This window comes from Lytechinus variegatus, chromosome 3 (genome assembly GCF_018143015.1).
Source record: "Lytechinus variegatus isolate NC3 chromosome 3, Lvar_3.0, whole genome shotgun sequence".
NCBI classification, from domain to species: domain Eukaryota; kingdom Metazoa; phylum Echinodermata; class Echinoidea; order Temnopleuroida; family Toxopneustidae; genus Lytechinus; species Lytechinus variegatus.
The window spans coordinates 11,490,851-11,511,121 of record NC_054742.1 but is presented as its reverse complement, the minus strand read 5'-3'; the positions used below and the strand labels follow the sequence as shown (position 1 = coordinate 11,511,121).

At 34.6% G+C, this 20,271-nt stretch overlaps 1 protein-coding gene across 2 annotated transcripts in view; it reads right to left on the bottom strand.

Annotated features, from left to right (window-relative positions):
- Positions 1–8,367: 8,367 nt before the first annotated feature.
- The window catches only part of LOC121410214, a 31,904-nt gene continuing 20,000 nt past the window's right edge, over positions 8,368–20,271 (bottom strand). For both annotated transcript variants that reach the window (XM_041602144.1, XM_041602145.1), the window contains exons 3-6: positions 19,809–19,993; positions 9,903–9,986; positions 9,338–9,414; positions 8,368–9,171 (exon numbers count right to left, since the gene is read on the bottom strand). In XM_041602144.1, coding sequence (XP_041458078.1) covers positions 9,123–9,171; positions 9,338–9,414; positions 9,903–9,986; positions 19,809–19,993 — 395 coding nt within the window. In that variant the 3' untranslated portion in view covers positions 8,368–9,122. The remainder of the gene's footprint in view (positions 9,172–9,337; positions 9,415–9,902; positions 9,987–19,808; positions 19,994–20,271) is intronic.

The window sequence follows — 20,271 nt, the reverse complement described above, 5'->3', positions numbered from 1 at the left end:
GAAACAGTTCTAGACATGTCATTAGGTGGGCTGATGATGTCATATCCCCACTTGTTCTTCTTTATTTTATTATATGAAATTAAGTTTATTCAATTTTTTTCTACCAAGAACTAAAACGACTGGATTGACAACTGATTAAGTGCATTAATGACCTATTGCCGCAACTTATTTCATCATAATGGAGACACATCATTTACACATGTATGATAAAATGAAACAATCATGATTTCATGTAATAAGATAAGAACAAGGAAAGTGGGGATGTGATATCTTCAGCCCACCTAATGAATATTCGTAAAGATATGCCTCAAACTGTTACACCAGACTAATGCAAATCTTTAAAATTCAACAACTTCGTAATTTGTTATCCAATTTTGATCAAATTTTTTGTGTTTTGCTCTGTGAATTTTACTCTATTGAGATATAAATATATTTAACCCGAACCATCCCTTTAAGTTCGATCAAGCCTGATCATCAATTTTACCCAGACCAATCCCGACCAAATACTTGATCGTATTTCAACGTGACCCCTTCTGGACCGTTTTTCAATAATTTCCATCCTTCACCCAAACTTTTATAATTCCTCCAATCCATATCCTCAAAAAATACATTGATCTGTACTTGAACATATGTGCAAAGGAAGTTGTAGGTGGAAATTGTGAAGGGAAATCTAGGTGAGGAAATGGTTTTTGTATGTTCTGCAGCACCAGATCCAGATTTGTGAGATGTCTTTATAAAGAAGCTTGAATGACTCCAAATACCCTTGTTGATCAAATGTGATAAGGCCAAAATAAACTTAATTGGGATTGACTGAATGAGTTGATCTGATTGCCAGTGTGAACCTACCATTACCTGGTCGTTATAGCTTTTGCTCTTTTTCTCTTGGTCATAGCCATTGTTGTATGACTTGTTTCCCCATGAGTACCCAACAACTAGCCATGGCTATTTATGGCCTGTTATTCTTAAGTTGGGTTTCATTAAAACTTTTGTTTAAAGGCCTTGTCCCACTGGCCAATAGACACAAAAAGTATTAATAATAATATTGTACTTATATAGTGCATAATATTGGTAATCTCTATGCGCTTAACAAATGAATTATCTATTACATAAGAGATCAAATTATTAATATGGTTTTCATTAAAAAAAAAAATTATTCTACATTAAACTAAGTATTGAGCTACAGTGTAATAAACATTACATTTACATATAGGGGAAGGCGGGGTAAGTTGAGCATAGGGGCAAGTTGAGCCACCAGCCCAAGGCCAATAATGAATGAGTCAGACATTGTGGTGGTGTCATGTATTGATGACCCATAGCATAACCCCTAACCCCACCACATTGTTTCCAACTTTGAAACAAAAAGTAGTTTTTTAGAGGGAAAAATATGAATTTCAGCCAAAAAAGTAAAAAAGAGTGTGAAATAGATAAGTGCTTTATAAACACACAAGTCTTTAAATATAATAAAGACATGATAACAGCATTATTAGTCCAGGTATGGATCTTCATTCTTGTCATAGTCTTTTATATGATGGATGCATAATAAATATGTGGATACAAAATTATCGCATTAAGTTCGGACTGGGGTAAGTTGAGCCAAAAAGCATGGGGCAAGTTGAGCCATGGTAATTCCTATGGTAATGTATCTTAAAAACCAACAAACCATAAAAATCGATTGAAATGCAGGCTGAATGGAGCAAATTTACATGACTGCTCTTTTCCTTTTACAGGATGTTAGTATTTACCTGTATAGGGAATTAGCAAGTGAAAAGACTTTAAACAAAAAATTGACATGCTGGTTATCCCCCATACATTTTGTACATAGTTTTTGTGGCTCAACTTACCCCAGAAGGTGGCTCAAACTTACCCCATATATGGGGCAAGTTGAGTCATTTGACATCGTTTTTTTCAAAGGTTTCGATGACTTTCAGAGTGGGGATAGAAATTTATATATAGGTGGAAAATATTTCAGAAGAATTAAATTTCAAGGCAAGGTACTTATTTCGACAAGATTATTAATCATTAATTCTAACTTGCAAAAAGCAAAAACTGTCACAACTTACCCCACCTTCCCCTATCATTACATGGTATATTCATAATGGATACAGCAGACAAGCTTAATTTTGGGGTGGCTCCAATGACTTGTTTCCCCATGAGTACCCAACAACTAGCCATGGCTATTTAATTTAAATTACTTTTTCATAGCAAAAATTCTAAACCTTATGGCCTGTTTTTCTTAAGTTGGGTTTCATTAAAACTTTTGTTTAAAGGCCTGGTCCCACTGGCCAATAGACACAAAAAGTATTCATAATGGATACAGCAGACAAGCTTAATTTTGGGGTGGCTCCATCCGTTTTCAACTGCTCCAGACAATGGAAAAAATGGGCGAACCATGAAATCATAATGCACGGATGCTCCATAGATATAGAGTGTATAACATGTATGCAAATAGTACACAACGGATACATAACGTTCCAACGGATGGCAGGAATTTTTTTCCCTTTTACAGCCTCTCTACATCTGTAATTGCAGTGGGACCAAGCCTTAAAGTTGTGGTTTAACACTTGATAATCAATTGTGACATATATCTAACAATAGGTCATTGTATCAGCTAATTTGACTCTCAAATCATTCTAAAGGGTCTGGGAAATGTTAAGAAGATAATTGCCTGTCTGGGAAATATTAGTAAGATAATTGTCAGTAAACATAAGAAACATGGAATGTAAACAAATATTTTGACATTTGTGGATTTCCATAATTTCAGCGCAATGATAGACCATGGTCTAACTAGTTAATCCCGACTTCTGAACATGGGCTTATGAATAACTTGTATTTACATGTTCATGTTAAGGGCAAGTAGAATAGATCCAAGCTATCCATTGTTTTGCTTATGCTCAAATCTTGAGCTTCAGTCTGAGTGGGAATATCCATTAGCATTCAAAGTATTGTATCTATACCAGAGTTCATAGTTATGATGTTATCCATTGCACGCTTGTCAAGACGACCGGTGCTGCTCGTGTTTGCAGCATGTGTGTTGTATGTATGCAACAAATTTGTACAGAATGGCAAATAAGAATCTATTTTTAGGTGTCGTATAAATCAAATAATGAAAGTTCTTTTCATTCGTTGAATGGACAGAATACTTTGTTTGGTGTTGAATGGATTATTTCATCTTTAAACTCGTGAAATATTCTGCCCATCACACTCATAAACAGTCATTATTTGTATACTTTTGTTGCAAAAAATATAGAACAGGTGAAAATTTGAACTCTTTTTCATTGGTCAATTATTTTACCAAATTTTGGGGGTTCTTCATAGTCTATGCTATTTAGCATATATATGAAGAACAGTAAACATATAACACAATAAAGAAAGTATTGAAAGTGACATTTTATTGTATGTTGTTTTTTAGTGAATATGAATTTTCTGTTTTGACAATAAGGAAATAAGAGATTTGAATCCATGAAACTTTACAGTTTTTCAGAAGCAGAAAATCTTGTATCTTCCAAGTCAAATTCTGAATTTTGAAAAATTATAAATTGAAATCTAAAATTCCTAAATATATTGAGATCTATACATCTGAAATTGGCAATGACATCATTCTAAAGCTTAGGGTGTGTTTTACTTTATGCTTCCATTGCGAGGACAGAATCAGCATTTTCAAACGTTTCAGAATGTTGATTGTAAATGTGGTTGTGGGAGTGCTGTTTATTGTAGAGATTATATGAAAAAATACCCGAGTTTGAAAGTTTTGTATCTTTCAAATGATTTTTTAACTTGTCTCACAGTCTTAATCAATACTGTTTTATTGATGATCAGCCATGATATTTTGTAAAGGGCCAAGTACATACAAACAAATGTTGATTTGAATAAAAAAAAAGAAAATTAAACCAGCTTAACACTGAAAGATTCATCAAAATCAGATATGAAATTTCAAAAGTTGACAATTGAAATTTCAGCTTAATTTTGCATAAGATTTACATGAATATGTACATTCTGGTCAGTATAAATGAGGAAACCAATGATACCAATTTAATGCTTGTTAAAATAGAAAAAGAATTAGGAAGGATGCTGGTCAGGAGATTTAACATTGTTGCTTGCAAAAAAAAATTATTTTGCTTATAAAGCTTTAGCTTGATTTCAATGATCAAGTGTTAACCCTATCTAGGCCAGAGTATTTTGGGAGTTCATATGGCTGAGGCTCTATTTAGTGAGAAGTACCAAAATCTATGATTTCTCACATAAATGAGCTAATCAAAGAAAAAAATAATAGGACTTTTGTAAATTTCAATTTAGCTATACAACTTTGTAGATTACATAATTCTTGACCCTTGTGCAAAATTTTGAGGCAATCGGGCAACCCATGATAATAACCCCCGTAATAACTTTGAAATATCAGGTTTAAGCAGATAGTTGGGTGAAACAACATTTGTTCCTGCAACAATTTCCCCAGTCTGAACATCTTATTAGAGAGCATACGGTTAGAGTTAGTTTAGAGTTAGTTTTTTGTTCAGAATAATCAACCTGAAGCTCATATTGCTAGGCTTCCAACTTTGTCTTTACATTATTCCTTTCTATTCTCACTCTTTAGCATCCCTCCAAGGATAGGATCTCATCTCTTTAACTCCACATTATTTATTCAGACATTGACGCAAAATAACACTTGCATGTATTTCTATGTCCATTTATAATTTGATCTCTTCTCAACATCAAAAATACCTTGTACAGTGTACATCATATTATATGGTATAAAACAGAAAATCACATTAAATCAACCAACTGCACAAAATTAAAAGTCGTACACATCTTGAATATAAATACTGGAAATTGCCTGGTATACAAGTTCAAACTGAAAATGTTGGCAGTATAATAATAAAAAAACAGTTCTTGTATAGTGCATATCACAATTATAAATAATGTCTCTATGCGCTTCCAAAGGACTTGGATATTATTACCCCAGCTGTAGCTTGACATTGTAAAGAAAGCAAAGACAAGCATAATGAACACACAGCTCTTTTTTTCAAATATGAGCCGTAATTACTAAGATTACAGTGCACATGCATTTCAAGGAATAAATTCCTGCCAGGTACCCATTCACCTCACCAGGTGTTTCATAAAGCTGTTCGTAAAGTTACGGACAGCTTTACGCACGACTGGAACATGTTCTCAGGTCATAAACTCAATTACATACGGATATCACATAGCTCGAAAGGATCACCAGTCGTGCGTAAAGTCATTCATATTTTACAAATAGCTTTATGAAACACCCACCTGAGTTGAGTGCAGCACAATGATCCACCTCTCCCCATCATTACAAATACGAAATGAATCCTAAGGTTCATTCACATATGGCATGACAAATTAAAGAAACATTTTATTAGACATAAAAATAAAAAGGCAAGCAACATTTCTTTGTCAAAGAAGTCACATGGGACAAAAAAAACAAATTGCCAACCAATAAGAACCTTTTAAAAGTGTGCACAAAATTCAAACAAGTTTGCACAAAGTAATGTATGGAGCTGTGCATCATACAAACTTGTGATACTTGTCAATATGACTCGTGATGTACATGTACCGGTATACACATTTATAATGAAATCATTATGATATCAAATAAGAACATTGTGTGCGTTGTGGGTAAACATCTCTCCCATGTTTCATAGATGCAGGCTATGTTACAATGGAAAACACTCCGTCCCTCGGATAGGACGTTAAATGGAGGCCCCGTGTAGAGGAGAGTCACCACCTTTGCACGTTAAGAACCTATTGCACTATTCGTATAAGAGTAGGGGGAAACCCCGGTGTAGTGGTCCACCTGCATTCCCCCCAATCAGTTATATCGGGAGGAGAGACCTGCGGGTCACAGTGATTCAGTTCGCTTTTCGCCTCCCAGGCACAGGTGACGCCAAAACAAATAATAATAATATTTCTCAACAATTTTTGTTTCTTAGTGTAGACAGAATGTTAAGAGCAGGTCTGGTGCACAGAGATGGTTATGTATTTTTTTGTGGATGATATGTACACTCTTTCCTTCTTTGTGGGTAAATATGGGATTATTTATTTTTCTTCATGAAAAAATTTATAGCTTTGTTTAGTAGGTTGAAATAAAGTTCAACAACATTACTGGTAGTGTTCATATAATCATTCTGTACCAACATCACTTTGGTTGGAAACGAGATCTCTGGATTTTACAGCATTATGTAAAAGGGTAACCAACAAATCGACATTGGAAACAATTCAACCAATGGTAATTATTGAGGCAAACTTTCAAACACAAGAAAACAGAGTACATGTTTAGAATACATGTATGCATTCTAAGTAATGTAAATTATTTTATTTTTTGCTTAAGATTGATATGGATCCCCACAGTTACTTGTATTAACTGTATTATCTTTAATAAATATGTTGTATTTTATCATTTAAGTCAGTCAAATTAATAACATTGAATTGGCCTAGATTAAATAATTATATTATGAAATGTTTCTGTTAAACTAAGTTATATCAGTGTTAAATTTTCTCCAGCTTTTCTGTATCATTAAGTTTGAGAGTTTGTACTGAATTATAAGGTGTAAGACAATTTGTATTTTGCCCTTATTTTTATGACCGTAAATAGCGTCATGAGCATCATGCCTGACAGATGTGTGCGCTTCAACAGAAGACACCATTATTACTTCATACAAGTGCTGATAAATGGATCATTAAAAAAAATGACATTGAAGCTCAGCAAAAGGAATAACACATGATTATATATTCACCAATAACTTTTGACTGTTGGACCCTTCACATACAAATATATGCATTCCATACTAGGTAACTACAAAATATGGCATAAATTTCATTGAGCACATTATAATGCCAGGACAAAAACATATTATTAGTAAGACTTAATATGAACACAAGCAACTTGCATAGAGGCTTATCTACATATTTTTGTCTTGCACCATATTGAAATATACATACAAATTAACCCATGGCTGCATTTAAACAAATATGCAAATAGATAATTTCTGCACCTCTGTAGTAAAAAACATGAAATAGGGAATGTCAATCAACTCCCATTACATCTATTAACTCTTCAGGTAGGACATGTATTTAGATTGTGTCTTTCAATATGGAGCTGTCAAGCAAAATATTGCACGGTTTTGTCTTATTGTTAATACCAGACACATATTGGGAGGATTTAATTGATTAATTTTGCTCTTTTTACATTTTCAAATTACAGAAATGTTTCCTCTGTAGATCTACAAGGCAGATAGATTAGATCCATCCTAAAGTTATATGAAATTAAACAATTACCAATTCAAATTTTTAGATACAGTATGAAGACTGACATTCAATGGGATCACTAAAAGTTAATATCAGAACACTTTAATATTGGGATAATTGGTAGTAAATTGGGAGAAAAAATATCCTGAAATTGCATACAGATATAACGGGAGATTTGCTCTTTCCATGATCCAAACATAATTTGCTGGTGATGTCAACACTAGGATGGTGTAACTGATAGAGCACTTAAGCTATGAATTTACACCCCCCAAAAAACCCCTTTGCATTACAGTGTTTTAGTTACTATGTCTCAGACTTTATGAAGCAAGATTTATATACAAAAAACTCCACATCCCAATTTTGGTAGGAATCAGTTCATGGGCCACCGAGATGTAGTCACACAAATACCTACTTTGGAGCATTGTGGCCCAGTGGATTAGTCTTCGGACTTTGAAACAGAGGGTCGTGGGTTTGAATCCCAGCCATGGTGTAATTTCCTTCAGCAAGAAACTGATCCACAATGTGCTGCACTCAACCCGGGTGAGGTATATGGGTACCGGTAGGAAGTAATTCCTTAAAGGGGAAGTTCACCCTCAAGAAAACTTTGTTGTAAAAATACCAGAAAAAATAGTAAAAATTATTGGTGAAGATTTGAGGAAAATCCGTTAAAGAATAAGAAATTTATTTGAGTTCAAAGTTTTGGATTTGTGACGTCATAAACGAGCAGCTGCTTCATCTGTTATGTAATATAAAATGCATGAATTTCAATTTTTTTATGGTTCCTGATGACTTAATTATGTTTTCTATTCATGATCGGGTGTGAAATGATTTGTCTATTGATATACAATAGTTACAGTGAAAACCATTTTCAATTTTCTGAGAAAATGACATTTCATTGATATTTTATTAATCACTCTGTAGGAATGCTGCTCGCATATGACGTCACAAATCAAATAATTGAAATTCTAATAACTTTTTAATTATTTAATGAATTTTTCTCAAACCTTCGTCAATATTTTTTATTATTTTTTCTGCTATTTTTACAATAAACTTTTTGTCAGGGTGAACTTCCCCTTTAAGAAGCTGTGTGCGCTATGAACGCCTAGCTTAGCCGGGTAATATAGGAGCGCCTTGAGCACCTGACAAGGTGGATATGTGCGCAATATAAATATCCTACATTATTATTATTATTACTTTATTCAATCGCAATGAATTGCCATTTCCAATGGAGCAAGCTAATTTACACTTATCAAACATAATAGGGCTCATAAGGCATTCAAATAGCCAGACTCTTGGCTACTGTTTCATGTCAAATTGGGTTTGTAGAGTTTTCAATAATATGCTTTGAAATATGTTAATTAAAATGCTGAAATGCAGAAAAAAGTGATATCAAACTTTACTGCACTACTATGAAGCCGTACTACAAATGTTTTATTTAGTATACACTGCACATCTGAAGGTGATGCGAACATGTAACATTTGTAAATTTACACATAACTTAACCAACAACTGGAATATAGAGTGCTAAAATGCTAGCCAAAATAATTCCCTCTGTTTTAACAAAGGTTTTACAATGCTCAATAATTAAATAAATTGTGGTCAAGTTAGTTTGCAACAATGTGTGTTAATGTTTGAATATTTTAGAATTCCAATGGGCTTACATGTACCATATTCCAGTAGTTTGAATCTAGTAAAGTCTAGTAAACCTGTAACTCTACAATTTTACAAATGTCTTGACACAGCTCCATGATATAGCTCTTCAGAGTTCAGAGTTAATCCTTGTGGCACTAAACCATCTTTATCCAACCAAGTGATAACATGGAAGCTTAATATAACCAGATACGTGTAACAAGAAAATCTCATTTACATAGATTCTCCAATTCATCAAGTTGATTATTGATTGATTTACTGTTTATAAAGAAAGTCAAGGAATATAGTTATATCAACCATGTGTGTTACATCCAAGGTGACAAAATCTAAATTATGTTTAATGAGTTCGTTAGAAAAAAAAAATGTGAATGAAATATAGAATATCATACATTTACATGAATTTATTTGATGATCAAAAGGATACATTTGTTTGGCAAGATCATAAACCATGGGCATGGCAAAGTTCAGTTCCTCCACTTTGGCCATTAGAGCATACATTGCCTGCAATATGAAACAAAAGTAAAAAAAAAGTTAAAGTTCTCCAATCCTATGATATCACAATAACTTCATGCCTGAAACTTTTTTTTTTTTGCACAAGATACATTAAATATTATTATAATCCTGACCCAAAATGCTTACATGAATAATTTTGAATTATAAAATGAAAACTTACAAAGTTTGTAAATTAAGTAAAGAAATGTTTGGTAGAGGTTGCTGGGTGTTAAATGTAGCATATTCAAATTCATTCAGATGCCGTTACATGAATATAACAAAGTGAAAGTACAGTAATACATGCATCTCATGCCAGTTTCTAATGACCACTAAGAATCTGTACATTCATGCTTCATGTGTGTTGGGTGCAAAAGGATACTTTAATATCAAAACTAGCAATAAACTTGAAAGGGATTATTGGGGTATTTGAAGACTAACATGTAATAATTAAAGGTATCAAGTATCAAGGTATCAAACTACATGATGTGTCTACTGACCTTTACACTATGATCCACTGTTATTCCAGCTTTTTCTACTGCATCTCGATATGTTTGTATGTGACCTACTGTTATGGCTGACATCTGATTATGTAATTTAATAACCAAAAAAAGAGCAGTATAAAAAAACAATCAATACAACTTAATTCGATTATGTAATGTAATAACAAAAAAGAACAGAATCAAAACATATTCAATGTAACTTGATTTGATAAATTGCTGATTGGTCCAATGTGATCAGTGTAATAACCATATTATCAAACACTATTAACAATTTCCTCAATTCATCACTTTGTAAATCACACATTTCAACCAATAACCATTTAGGTTGAATACCGGTACATTTGTATGTTAGGGCTCCATCCAATTGGTCCAAACACCACTTGGATTGCAATCCAGCTTGATTGCTTAATATCATTTAGTCCATTACCTGTTTCAGCTATAACCAGTTAGTCTAATGTGCTGGTCAAGTGCTTACATAATAATAATAAAACTATTTTTTATATAATGTTTTCCCATAGTGGCCCAAAGCGCTTTACAGCATATTATTACATCACAAGTAACTGTGGACTGACCTTAAAAACTGACTTAATCAATGCTGCGGTAATATGTGCATGTGTTCCTCCCGTTGTATGTTGTGCACAGACCTAGCAGGGGGGCTCGGTAATCCCCCCACCCCCCCCCCACAAAATGGCAATTAGACCTTATGCTGACTATAACAAATGAATACACAAAGTGGATTTAGACAAAAAACATTGAAATAACAAGTCAGATAGGCCAAGATCAATTGAAAAAGTGGTCTTTAAATAAACAGGTTTTAGATAAATTGTTGATTAGACCACATGGGGACTGGAACAATTTATAGTTGACCAATATGTAATTAGAAACAGACAATAGAAAAAACAGTTTTGGAATAGTCATTTGCCTTACTATACCAGGGTATATTGACAGGGAAAGAACAAGTTACTTTTTTCTCTCAACTGAATAACACAGGAAACATATACATGAAGTTTAACATCAGGACTCTTTTACAATTTTCTGTCTTTATTCTGTTTCTTCCTCTTTACTTTCATCATCCCTTTTTCATGATTAGAAAATCATACGGGTCCAGTTAGTTGCCTTCGTGTCCCCCCCCCCTGCATTGTCCCTGGCTGTACTGGTTATTGGATGATATGTTGATTGGACATGATGCACTTAGTACGAGAACAAATACATGTAATGTACAAAATTACGGCTATCGGACCAGATGGCAATAAATCCTTGATTTCAAGGTTTCACAGATAATACCCCTTTCAAACTGGCCTCTTCATTTTTCCCTGAACTTTGCAGGCGAACTCTCCGGCACGCATTCCTCACTTCCCCTGCGAAGAAAAAAATGTACCCTTTCACACTGACATCTCTTCCCTGTCGAAAGTTGACGGGTGATTTGCTCAGGCAGAAGTAAGTGCAAATAAAATCGCGCCTTTTTTTTATTTGAATTTTAATTGTACTCTTTCCTTATTAATTGCAGATAACTTTAATTTTATCAGTGAAGTTTTGGAGATAACGGCTGGTAAACACTTCTCAGCAGCTGCTGCTGATCATCTGCACACGGCCCGTCCATGCAGAATTGGAACGAACAAAAAGAAAATTGTAAACATTGGTTCTTATATACCGATAATAAGAATCAAAGAATTTTGATATTTTAACCACATTTTCAGCATGTAAAATAATGCTTTTATAATAAATATCGTTAGTGAAAAAAAAACCTATGTTCTAGGGTATTTAACTCTATGGAATGATCGAATAGCTCATAATATAATAGCTAAATAGTGCGTGGAATCTCAGTTAAGGGGATTTCGGGGAGGGAAAAAATGACCTCTGACGTCATTAAAGAGGAGAAGTTCTCCGGTTTGCTTTTATACTGGCTGTTTCACCGGCGAAGTTCTCCACCCCTATATCGCTGGCGAACTTCGCAGGGGAAAGGTGCAATATGAAAGGGGTATAAGAGAATTACTGGTATTGGAAGCCGTTGGCATGGTCTTCAGTTACAATGACATACTGTTACTCTATGTCTTGACTATGTTCACATAAATCATGGCAGTCACATTTCAGGCCACTGCAAACCAAATAGGGTTGATGCGAGATTCTAGTAAGTCATTGACAAGGGATATGCAGTCATGATAGTCCCTGTTTTGATTACTATAAAAACAAGTGGAATGCCTCTGGCGGTCTCACCTGCATCACGCGATTCAATAAAGCAGCAGTGCTGACTATGAAAACTACTATAAAATGATTATTCACAAAAAACACCATTTATATAATGATACACTACTATGTTCATTGATATTTGACTTTGATCATGTGACATAAATTTGTCAGTGATACTTGATTACCCCTATATCCACATTTTATACACTCTATCTATAGACTTTGAAAGGTTATGACAGCAATCTAATAATTACCTCTAAAATGGCCAAAGTTCAATGACCTTAAATGACCTTTGACTTTCGTCATGTGACCTGAAACTCGCATGAGATGTTCAGTGATACTCGACTCTTCTTGTATGTCCAAGTTTCATGAATCACATCCATAAACTTTAGAAGTTATGATGTTAATATAACAAATACCCCCAACTTGGCCAACGTTCATCGACCCTAAATGACCTTCGACCTTTAATCATCTGACTTGCACAGGATGTTCAGTGATGCTTTATTATTATTATGTCCAAGTTTCATGAATCAGATCCATAAACAAGTTATGATAATTCAACAGATACCCCCAATTTAGCCAAAGTTCATTGACCTTAAATGACCTTTGACCTTGGTCATGTGATGCGAAACTCAAGCAGGATGTTCAGTAACACTTGATTAACCTTGTTATGATGACATTTCAAAAACTTAACCATAGGTTAAGATTTTGATGTTGATTCCCCCAACATGGTCTAAGTTCATTGACCCTTAATGAAATTTGACCTTGGTCATGTGACATGAAACTAAGGCAGGATTTTTAGTAATACTTGATTAACCTTATGGCCAAGTTTCATGAACTAGGTCCATATACTTTCTAAGTTATGCTGTCATTTCAAAAACTACACCTTCGGTTAAGATTTGGTTTGACTTCGCTGCCGCCGTCAGAAAAGCGGCGCCTATAGTCTCACTCTGCTTCACAATGATTATAAAGCATAACTTTAAAAAATCTAGGAAATTATCACCATATTAAGCATAATTTGGAGTCTGGATATCTAAACATCTAAATATCTCAATTTCATTGTCAGATAATTTTGTGGGTAATATTGTACTGAAAATGGATCTAAAATTCAGAATTATTCTAGACTAGACTTTGCCACAATAAATGATAAAGTCATGTTTTGTTGTGGAAGTGGTGAAATGAGCCAAAAATTTTGAGGGGGCACAACATGGTGTATAAAGAAATATTCTAAAGGTCACAAGTATGAGAAGCAGCAACCCAAAATTGTAACTTCTTGATATGTATATCTCTTTTTGTGATATATTTTGACAAATTATTCAAACTAAAATATCTTATTTTACCCATATTCCTCTCCTGTTCTGTTCCTTTTTTTTTGGGGGGGGGTCTTGTTTTGTTATGGGAAGCAGTACCCAAATCCCCACTCGACCTACATATAGGCCGAAACAAGTGAGCGTGTCAAACCATAATGCGCCTTTGACAATGCAAGACATAAAACACCATTCCTAATGATTTGGTACGGATATCCGCATACATTCGTAATTCAGAAGCTTCGTAATTCCGAAGGCTCGGTTATTCCGAAGGTTCGTATTTCCGAAGGTTCGTTAATCCGAAAACAAAATGAGGTTCGTAATTCCGAAGGTTCGTCAATCCGAAAACGAAATAAGGTTCGTAATTCCGAAGGTTCGTTAATCCGAAAAACGAAATAAGGTTCGTAAGTCCGGAGGTTCGTTAATCCGAAAACGAAATGAGGTTTGTAATTACGAAGGTTTGTCAATCCGAACACGAAATAAGGTTCGTTAATCCGAAAATTAAATAAGGTTCGTATTTCCGAAAATAAAAATTATTCATTTTGGTAAAAAAAACGGTGTTGTCATTACAAGATTACAGGATATTATGCAATGATAGTAATAACGATCGATGATACAAGCATGTATTTCATTAAGAATAGGCGCCCTGATCAGGCTAATTTCGATTTTATCTGAGCAATTGCTGCCTAAGCAAATGGTTTAAAGATGCAGGGGATCAAGTGTGTTGGTCGCGTGCGAGTAACCTCTAGATAATAGGATTTGTATTGGAGGGGATGTCATTTTTAATAACAGCTTCTGCTGGTAATAAAAATAAAAATAATACTAACTAGAATTTAATTCGTCATGCGGACGAATTAGGTGGTCTGTCTTTATTCTCGCCATCATGATCACTATTACCATGTTCATGCAGATCAATATGATATTCATGAAGACAACGAAATGCTCATTATGGATGGACTACTTGTGAAAGACGGGAGATGATAAAGCACTGTGAAAAGGGTCTCTTTGATGTACATGTATGACAATACATGTGATATGAAAAAAGTAATTATAATCTCTTTTATCTTGCTAAATTTTAACTTTTGTACCTTTAAATTATCATAAAGGATCATGTACGAGGTGGTAAAAAGAAAAAAAAAATGGAAAAAAAAATCATCTTGTTTACCCCAGGACTCGAACCTCCGCCCTCGAGAAAGCAAGTCAAATGCGTTATCCATTGAGCCACGATATTCCCCATAGAGATTACACGTAAGCAATTTTGAGAATTACAATTCCAATTTTGCAAGTGAAAAACAGGCATGATCCCGGCATCTGATAAAAAATAGAGGGAACACTTGCGAAAGCTTAGGATCTCAGCTACATCATACTAAAAGCTCAGGGAAAAGTGACACTAAAAAATGGAGATATGGCTCACGAAATAGAGGAATGTCGAATCCAGTTTTGAGAAAAAGTCATGTCCCATAGAGATTACACGCAAAATGAGGAAAAACGACATGCCTCTTTTCATCGTTGTTTTACGCCATGATGCGTTTTTCAAAATGAAAATTCATGTTTACTCAGGAGAAAAAGTACATTCTAAACTACAACATATCCAAACCTGGGCGAAAAACGATCTATATTCGAGAAGTTACAACCAAATTTGCATAAATTTGATGACGTCATTTTTGAAAAAATGAAATTTTTAGTTTAGGGCCATTTTGATGACGTCATGATCAAATTGAGGGACATTGGTGACATGAAATCAATTTACAACTAATACTCTATCGATATATGAAAAAAAATTGGGGGTCAATGGACTATTTAAAGAGCTACAGTGAATTTTCAATAGGCATGTTTTTGCCCATATATGGCCTATAGTGAGAGCTCGAGCGCACACGTGCTGCAAAGTTTAACAGGTGTTAATTTCATTATTAATGGTTGTAGAAGTTTGATCAAGGTATCAAATTGTTCAAAATTTTATTATCATTGCAATGATGTAAAAAAAAACAGTGTTTCTGTGTTGCGTTAGGGTGTTACGCGCGGAAACGCGCGCGCATATGTGTGCGCGCGCACAATTTTTTGAAATGCTTAAAATGACCTGAAACGTACCCAAAAAATTTTATAGACCATTTGGAGAATTTTTTTACATTTGACGCGCGCGTACGCGCGGGTCATGACCTTTACATGACCTTTGATGTCATTGACAATTGACACTTAACCTGAAGTTAATGTCATGTAAATATTCTTAATTTTTGATAATTGATAATGAAGATATGATCAAATGAAGAATTTTACAAAATGGCGCGTAGATGACGTCATCATGACCATATGACCTTGAAAAGATTCGTATGCCGTCTCTATGATAGACTCTATATATGACGAAAAAATTAGCAAAATTGATTCGGCCAATTCTGAGAAAAGTTGGCGACAAACATAGGTGCGAAAAATAAATAATAAAGAAATAAATAAAGAAAATTCTGACGAAATTAAGAGGTGATCTGTCAAAGACAGACCACCTAATAATGATCCTTGTGAGATGTTGAAAGCGCGAATCGCAAGCTCAAACTAGTAGACATTTCATGTAACAAGACGTAACAACATTCTGAGCATTTTTTGTAACCGTGAGAAAGATGTGTATCTTTCTAAGGAATTAACTCGAGGGCGAGCTGTAATTTGTTTATATACTGACCTGGGGCCCGTTGCATAAAACTTTTTACCTGAGAAAACTCAGGTTGTTTTTACTGGAGTTTTTGCCCTGTGCTAAAGTCAATGATGGAAATCAGACTAACCTTAGTTTTCAGTTGTTACCAGAGTTTTCTCAGGTAAAAAGTTTTATGCAACAGGCTTCAGAAAGTAACCTTTTAAGGACTGCATTTAGTGACTCATGAATAGAATATATATATATCTCACGAAATAAATGAGAGCGCGAACTGCAATCTTAAAATTTGTGATATTCCAACCTGAAAACTGGACATTTTATACTTTTTTTGTAACCAGGAATAGAATGAGTTCCTCAATAAACAATACTTGATGCGAGAGAGAAACATGAGCCAAATTTTTCTGATTTTCCAACCTGAAAACTGGACATTCTAAGCATTCTTGTAAAAAAAAAATAATAATAGCTGGGAGTACAGTTTTCAGAACTGAAGTGGCTTCCCTGGGTAAATAATATTTATATCATTATTATCATTCTAGGCCTGCATGAAATTTCCAAAAGTTTGAGCATGTGATTCGCTCGATCGCAACATCTCACAAGGATGCCTTTTTAACAGTAATTGACCAAAAAGGCGAATTTTACATCTTCAGATTTGATTTTTTTCCCCCAAACCGCTTGCTTGCTACGCTCGCAGAAATGAAACGTAAATATATAACTTATCAATCAGTGATCACTTAAAAAAATTTGCTCAATTTAATTACTACAAAACACATAACCTCTTTACACAGATGATAACCTCATGGTGAAAATATCCGTTTGCACCAAATTTGCCCCTATTGGCCCCTTTTTTTACTTTGCCACCCCCCCCAAAAAAAAGGAAAATACGTTCCGCCTGCACTGGTTGAAACACGCATCGTCTTCATGGCTAACTGCAAAAAGTTCTTAAAATGTCCCCTTTAGATCAGGTCAGAGCTTATATATTTAAAATTTCTGTTCACGCTTCTTGCTCGCAGATATCTAAATTTAGTTACATAGGCATCTCGTTTTGAAGATCACAAACATATTGCCCATCATAAAAAAATATAGCTTGCGCTTGCATTATTTAAAAAGGGTTTATCATGTCATTACATATTTACTTTATTTTATAAGTATAAAGCTAATTATTGACTGTTAGGACTATTTATTCAAAGAAACAAACAAAAATCAACTTTAAGCTGCCGATCGAGGAAAATATGGCTGAAAAAAAATTTGCCCCCCCTATTTGACGAAAGTTGGATCCGCCGGGAAGGAGGCAGGGGGCACTTGCACCCCAAAAATGAAATAAAAAACAGGGAAATGAATATTTTCCAAAATGGAAAGTTCCTTTTTCATCAATAAATATGCTGTTTTTCATGTTTTTTCGAAATATTATACTCTTTTTTAAAGTATACAAGTTAAGTTAAGTTTTCAGGCTGGAATATTGTAAATTTTCAGCTTGCGCTTCGCACTCTCATTCGATTGGTGAAATATGCATCCTAAAGAGGTCACTAAATGCTTTCTTTAACAGGTTCCTTTTCTGGTCAGTATGTTTAAGCTCGCGTTTTGCGCTCGTTAAAATTCTTTAGTTAGATGCACATCTTTTTATTGACAGCAGAAATCTGCTCGGATTTTCAAAAACTAATTTTCATTTTTTATTGAAATACCCTAAAGTTTTAGCTTGTGATTCATGCTCGCAACACCTCGCAATAATGCCATTTTAAGAATAATTGACCCCAAAAAACGTTTTACAACTTCACCTTTGAATTTGTTTTACCAAGCCGCTCGCTCATTATACTCTCCCGAAAAATAAAGCCTAAATCAGTCAGTCGGCAAGCCCCTGAGTTAATGAGCAAATGGGCAAGATTTATCTAAGTCCTCTCGTGGCTGAATTCATGTTCCTGCAAAATCTCGTGAATTGTGAGACTTTCTTTCTCAAAGAATTTAACCACTTTCTCCTTGAGTAAAATTGATTATTTTTGTTCCATGGGGAAGAGTAGATGTTACTTTTATATATTGGTCATTTCTTTTGAATGAAATATTTTGATAAGTTAATTTTTCACATGAAAAGATGCATCAAACAGAATTTTCTTCCTCTGTTTTCACTTGCAAATTGTGCAACATTTTGTGTTTTAGGTACCAACATTATTTATATCATCAGAAAGCTCAAACTCTAAACTTCCTTACAAAGTCACTCTTGATATGTGGCATCTTTTAGATGGGTCAGCAGCCAGCTTTTTCCATAAAGATGCAAGACGAGATTTCTAAAATTTCTGAGTCACATAAAATCCAGAGTTCTGATTGGCTGAATAATGTTTTTACAACAACAGGCGCGGGTAATTTGAAGAGATTACCGAGATTACCACATGGTGAGTGTGACCTTGCAGAGGCCCAGTGTGGGGAACATTGGAATTTGCGTGGGTGTGTGGTCTGTATGACCAATCAGAGCGCAGTATTCTCGTTTTTGAGCTGCTGAATGTACTTGGCCTATGAAAAGCTGGCTGCTGAACCATCTAAAATACATCTCCTTTCAAAAATTATATCATATTAAAGCTTAGATCTTCAGCTTTATCATGATCTAAAAATCATTTGTGCTCAAACAGAAATTAAGTTTGAAAACAACAACTTTTGTTGCATGAAAAAAGTTATTTTGTTTCATGTTTTATATCACAAGTTTTCCCTATATTACAACATTCTTTAAAAGTCCAAACACATGACCTAAAAGAATGATTCTTCTTCTTTACAAAGATACCAAAAACATTAAATTTGGTCAATATTTAGAGCAGCAATGGCCGAATAAAGAGGTGTTTTGGTTCGCACCAAGCTCATTAACAATGCAAAAACCCTCTATACATGAATATCAGTTGGATAAAAGAAGCCACTTTTTCAGGGCTTGCCGACTGACTGAAATATACATTTTGCCATAAGTAACTTCAAAAAAGTTTTTTCTACTTAATCACTATCAAACACACAATGACTTCAAGCAGATGATAATCTTAAGGTGAAAATATCACCAAAGTGCCCATTTTGACGTATGAGTTTAATATTTTGGCTTTACCCCCGAAACGAAAATTTGTTTGGCCGCCCTTGCCTTCCCATTCTCATAACAATTGAACGGCAACAGTGTCCCCCACCCCCCCCCCTTGCCTCTGCTTTCCCGGTTTTCATTTTTCGGATTAACGAACCTTCGGAAAAAGAACCTTATTTCGTTTTCGGATTAACGAACCTTCGGGACAACGAAGCTCATTTCGTTTTCGGATTAACGAACCTTCGAACAACGAACCTTATTTCGTTTTCAGAATTAACGAACCTTCGGAACAACGAACCTTATTTCGTTTTTGGATTATCGAACCTTCGGAATAACGCCACAAATGTTCCGATTAACGAACCCTTTTTCGTTTTCGGATTAACGAACATTGAGGTATAGGCAATTTACGTGTTTCGGAATTATGAACCTTCGGAATAAAGAACCTTCGGAATTACGAAGTGTAACCCGGATATCCATGGTAGACCATTAACAAGAACTGCCTAGACCTCTCAAGACTAAAAAACAAGAATGATAAAAATCCCATGCTGCACTCCATTTAGGGCAAACGTGACTGCCATGAAAAATGTGAACATAATGAAAATGCAGCATTAGAGTAGCCATGATATGTACTGCATAAGTAAATTTTCAAGTTTGATTTAAATAAATAGGATAAATTTGATAGGTTACATAAAAATCATGTTGTAATACATGAGTGACACAGAAATGCTTACATTATGCAAGCTATTTGAGAGGTGTCCCAGCATAAGATTAAGATTATCAGCAACCATGTGACACTGCTTCTCAAGATCTTGAATAGCCTCAGGGTCTATTGGTGGAATCATGGCAGATGCACCTACTGCTACTCCGAGCTCTGTTGCTGATGATGATGACGAGGTCATTGATGTTGGGGTGGTTGCTATGGTAACACACATGACAAGAAATACATGTTAGACAATTGTAAACAAGAGCATGGATTACTGTGTTGTGAAATTATCATGCTCTCTCAACTTTGCAAAGTACATAGAAAGTATCTGGATTTTTCAGATTTAATTTGTTACAAGGCATGTTCCGACATAGACTTGTACTTTTAAAGTTCATGCTTCGGCATAAGAACCATACTGTCTAATCATGTCTTAAGGCGATTGCTTGTAGCAAAAAGTCTGTTACAATAAAAAGAATGGGAGATTTTGCTTT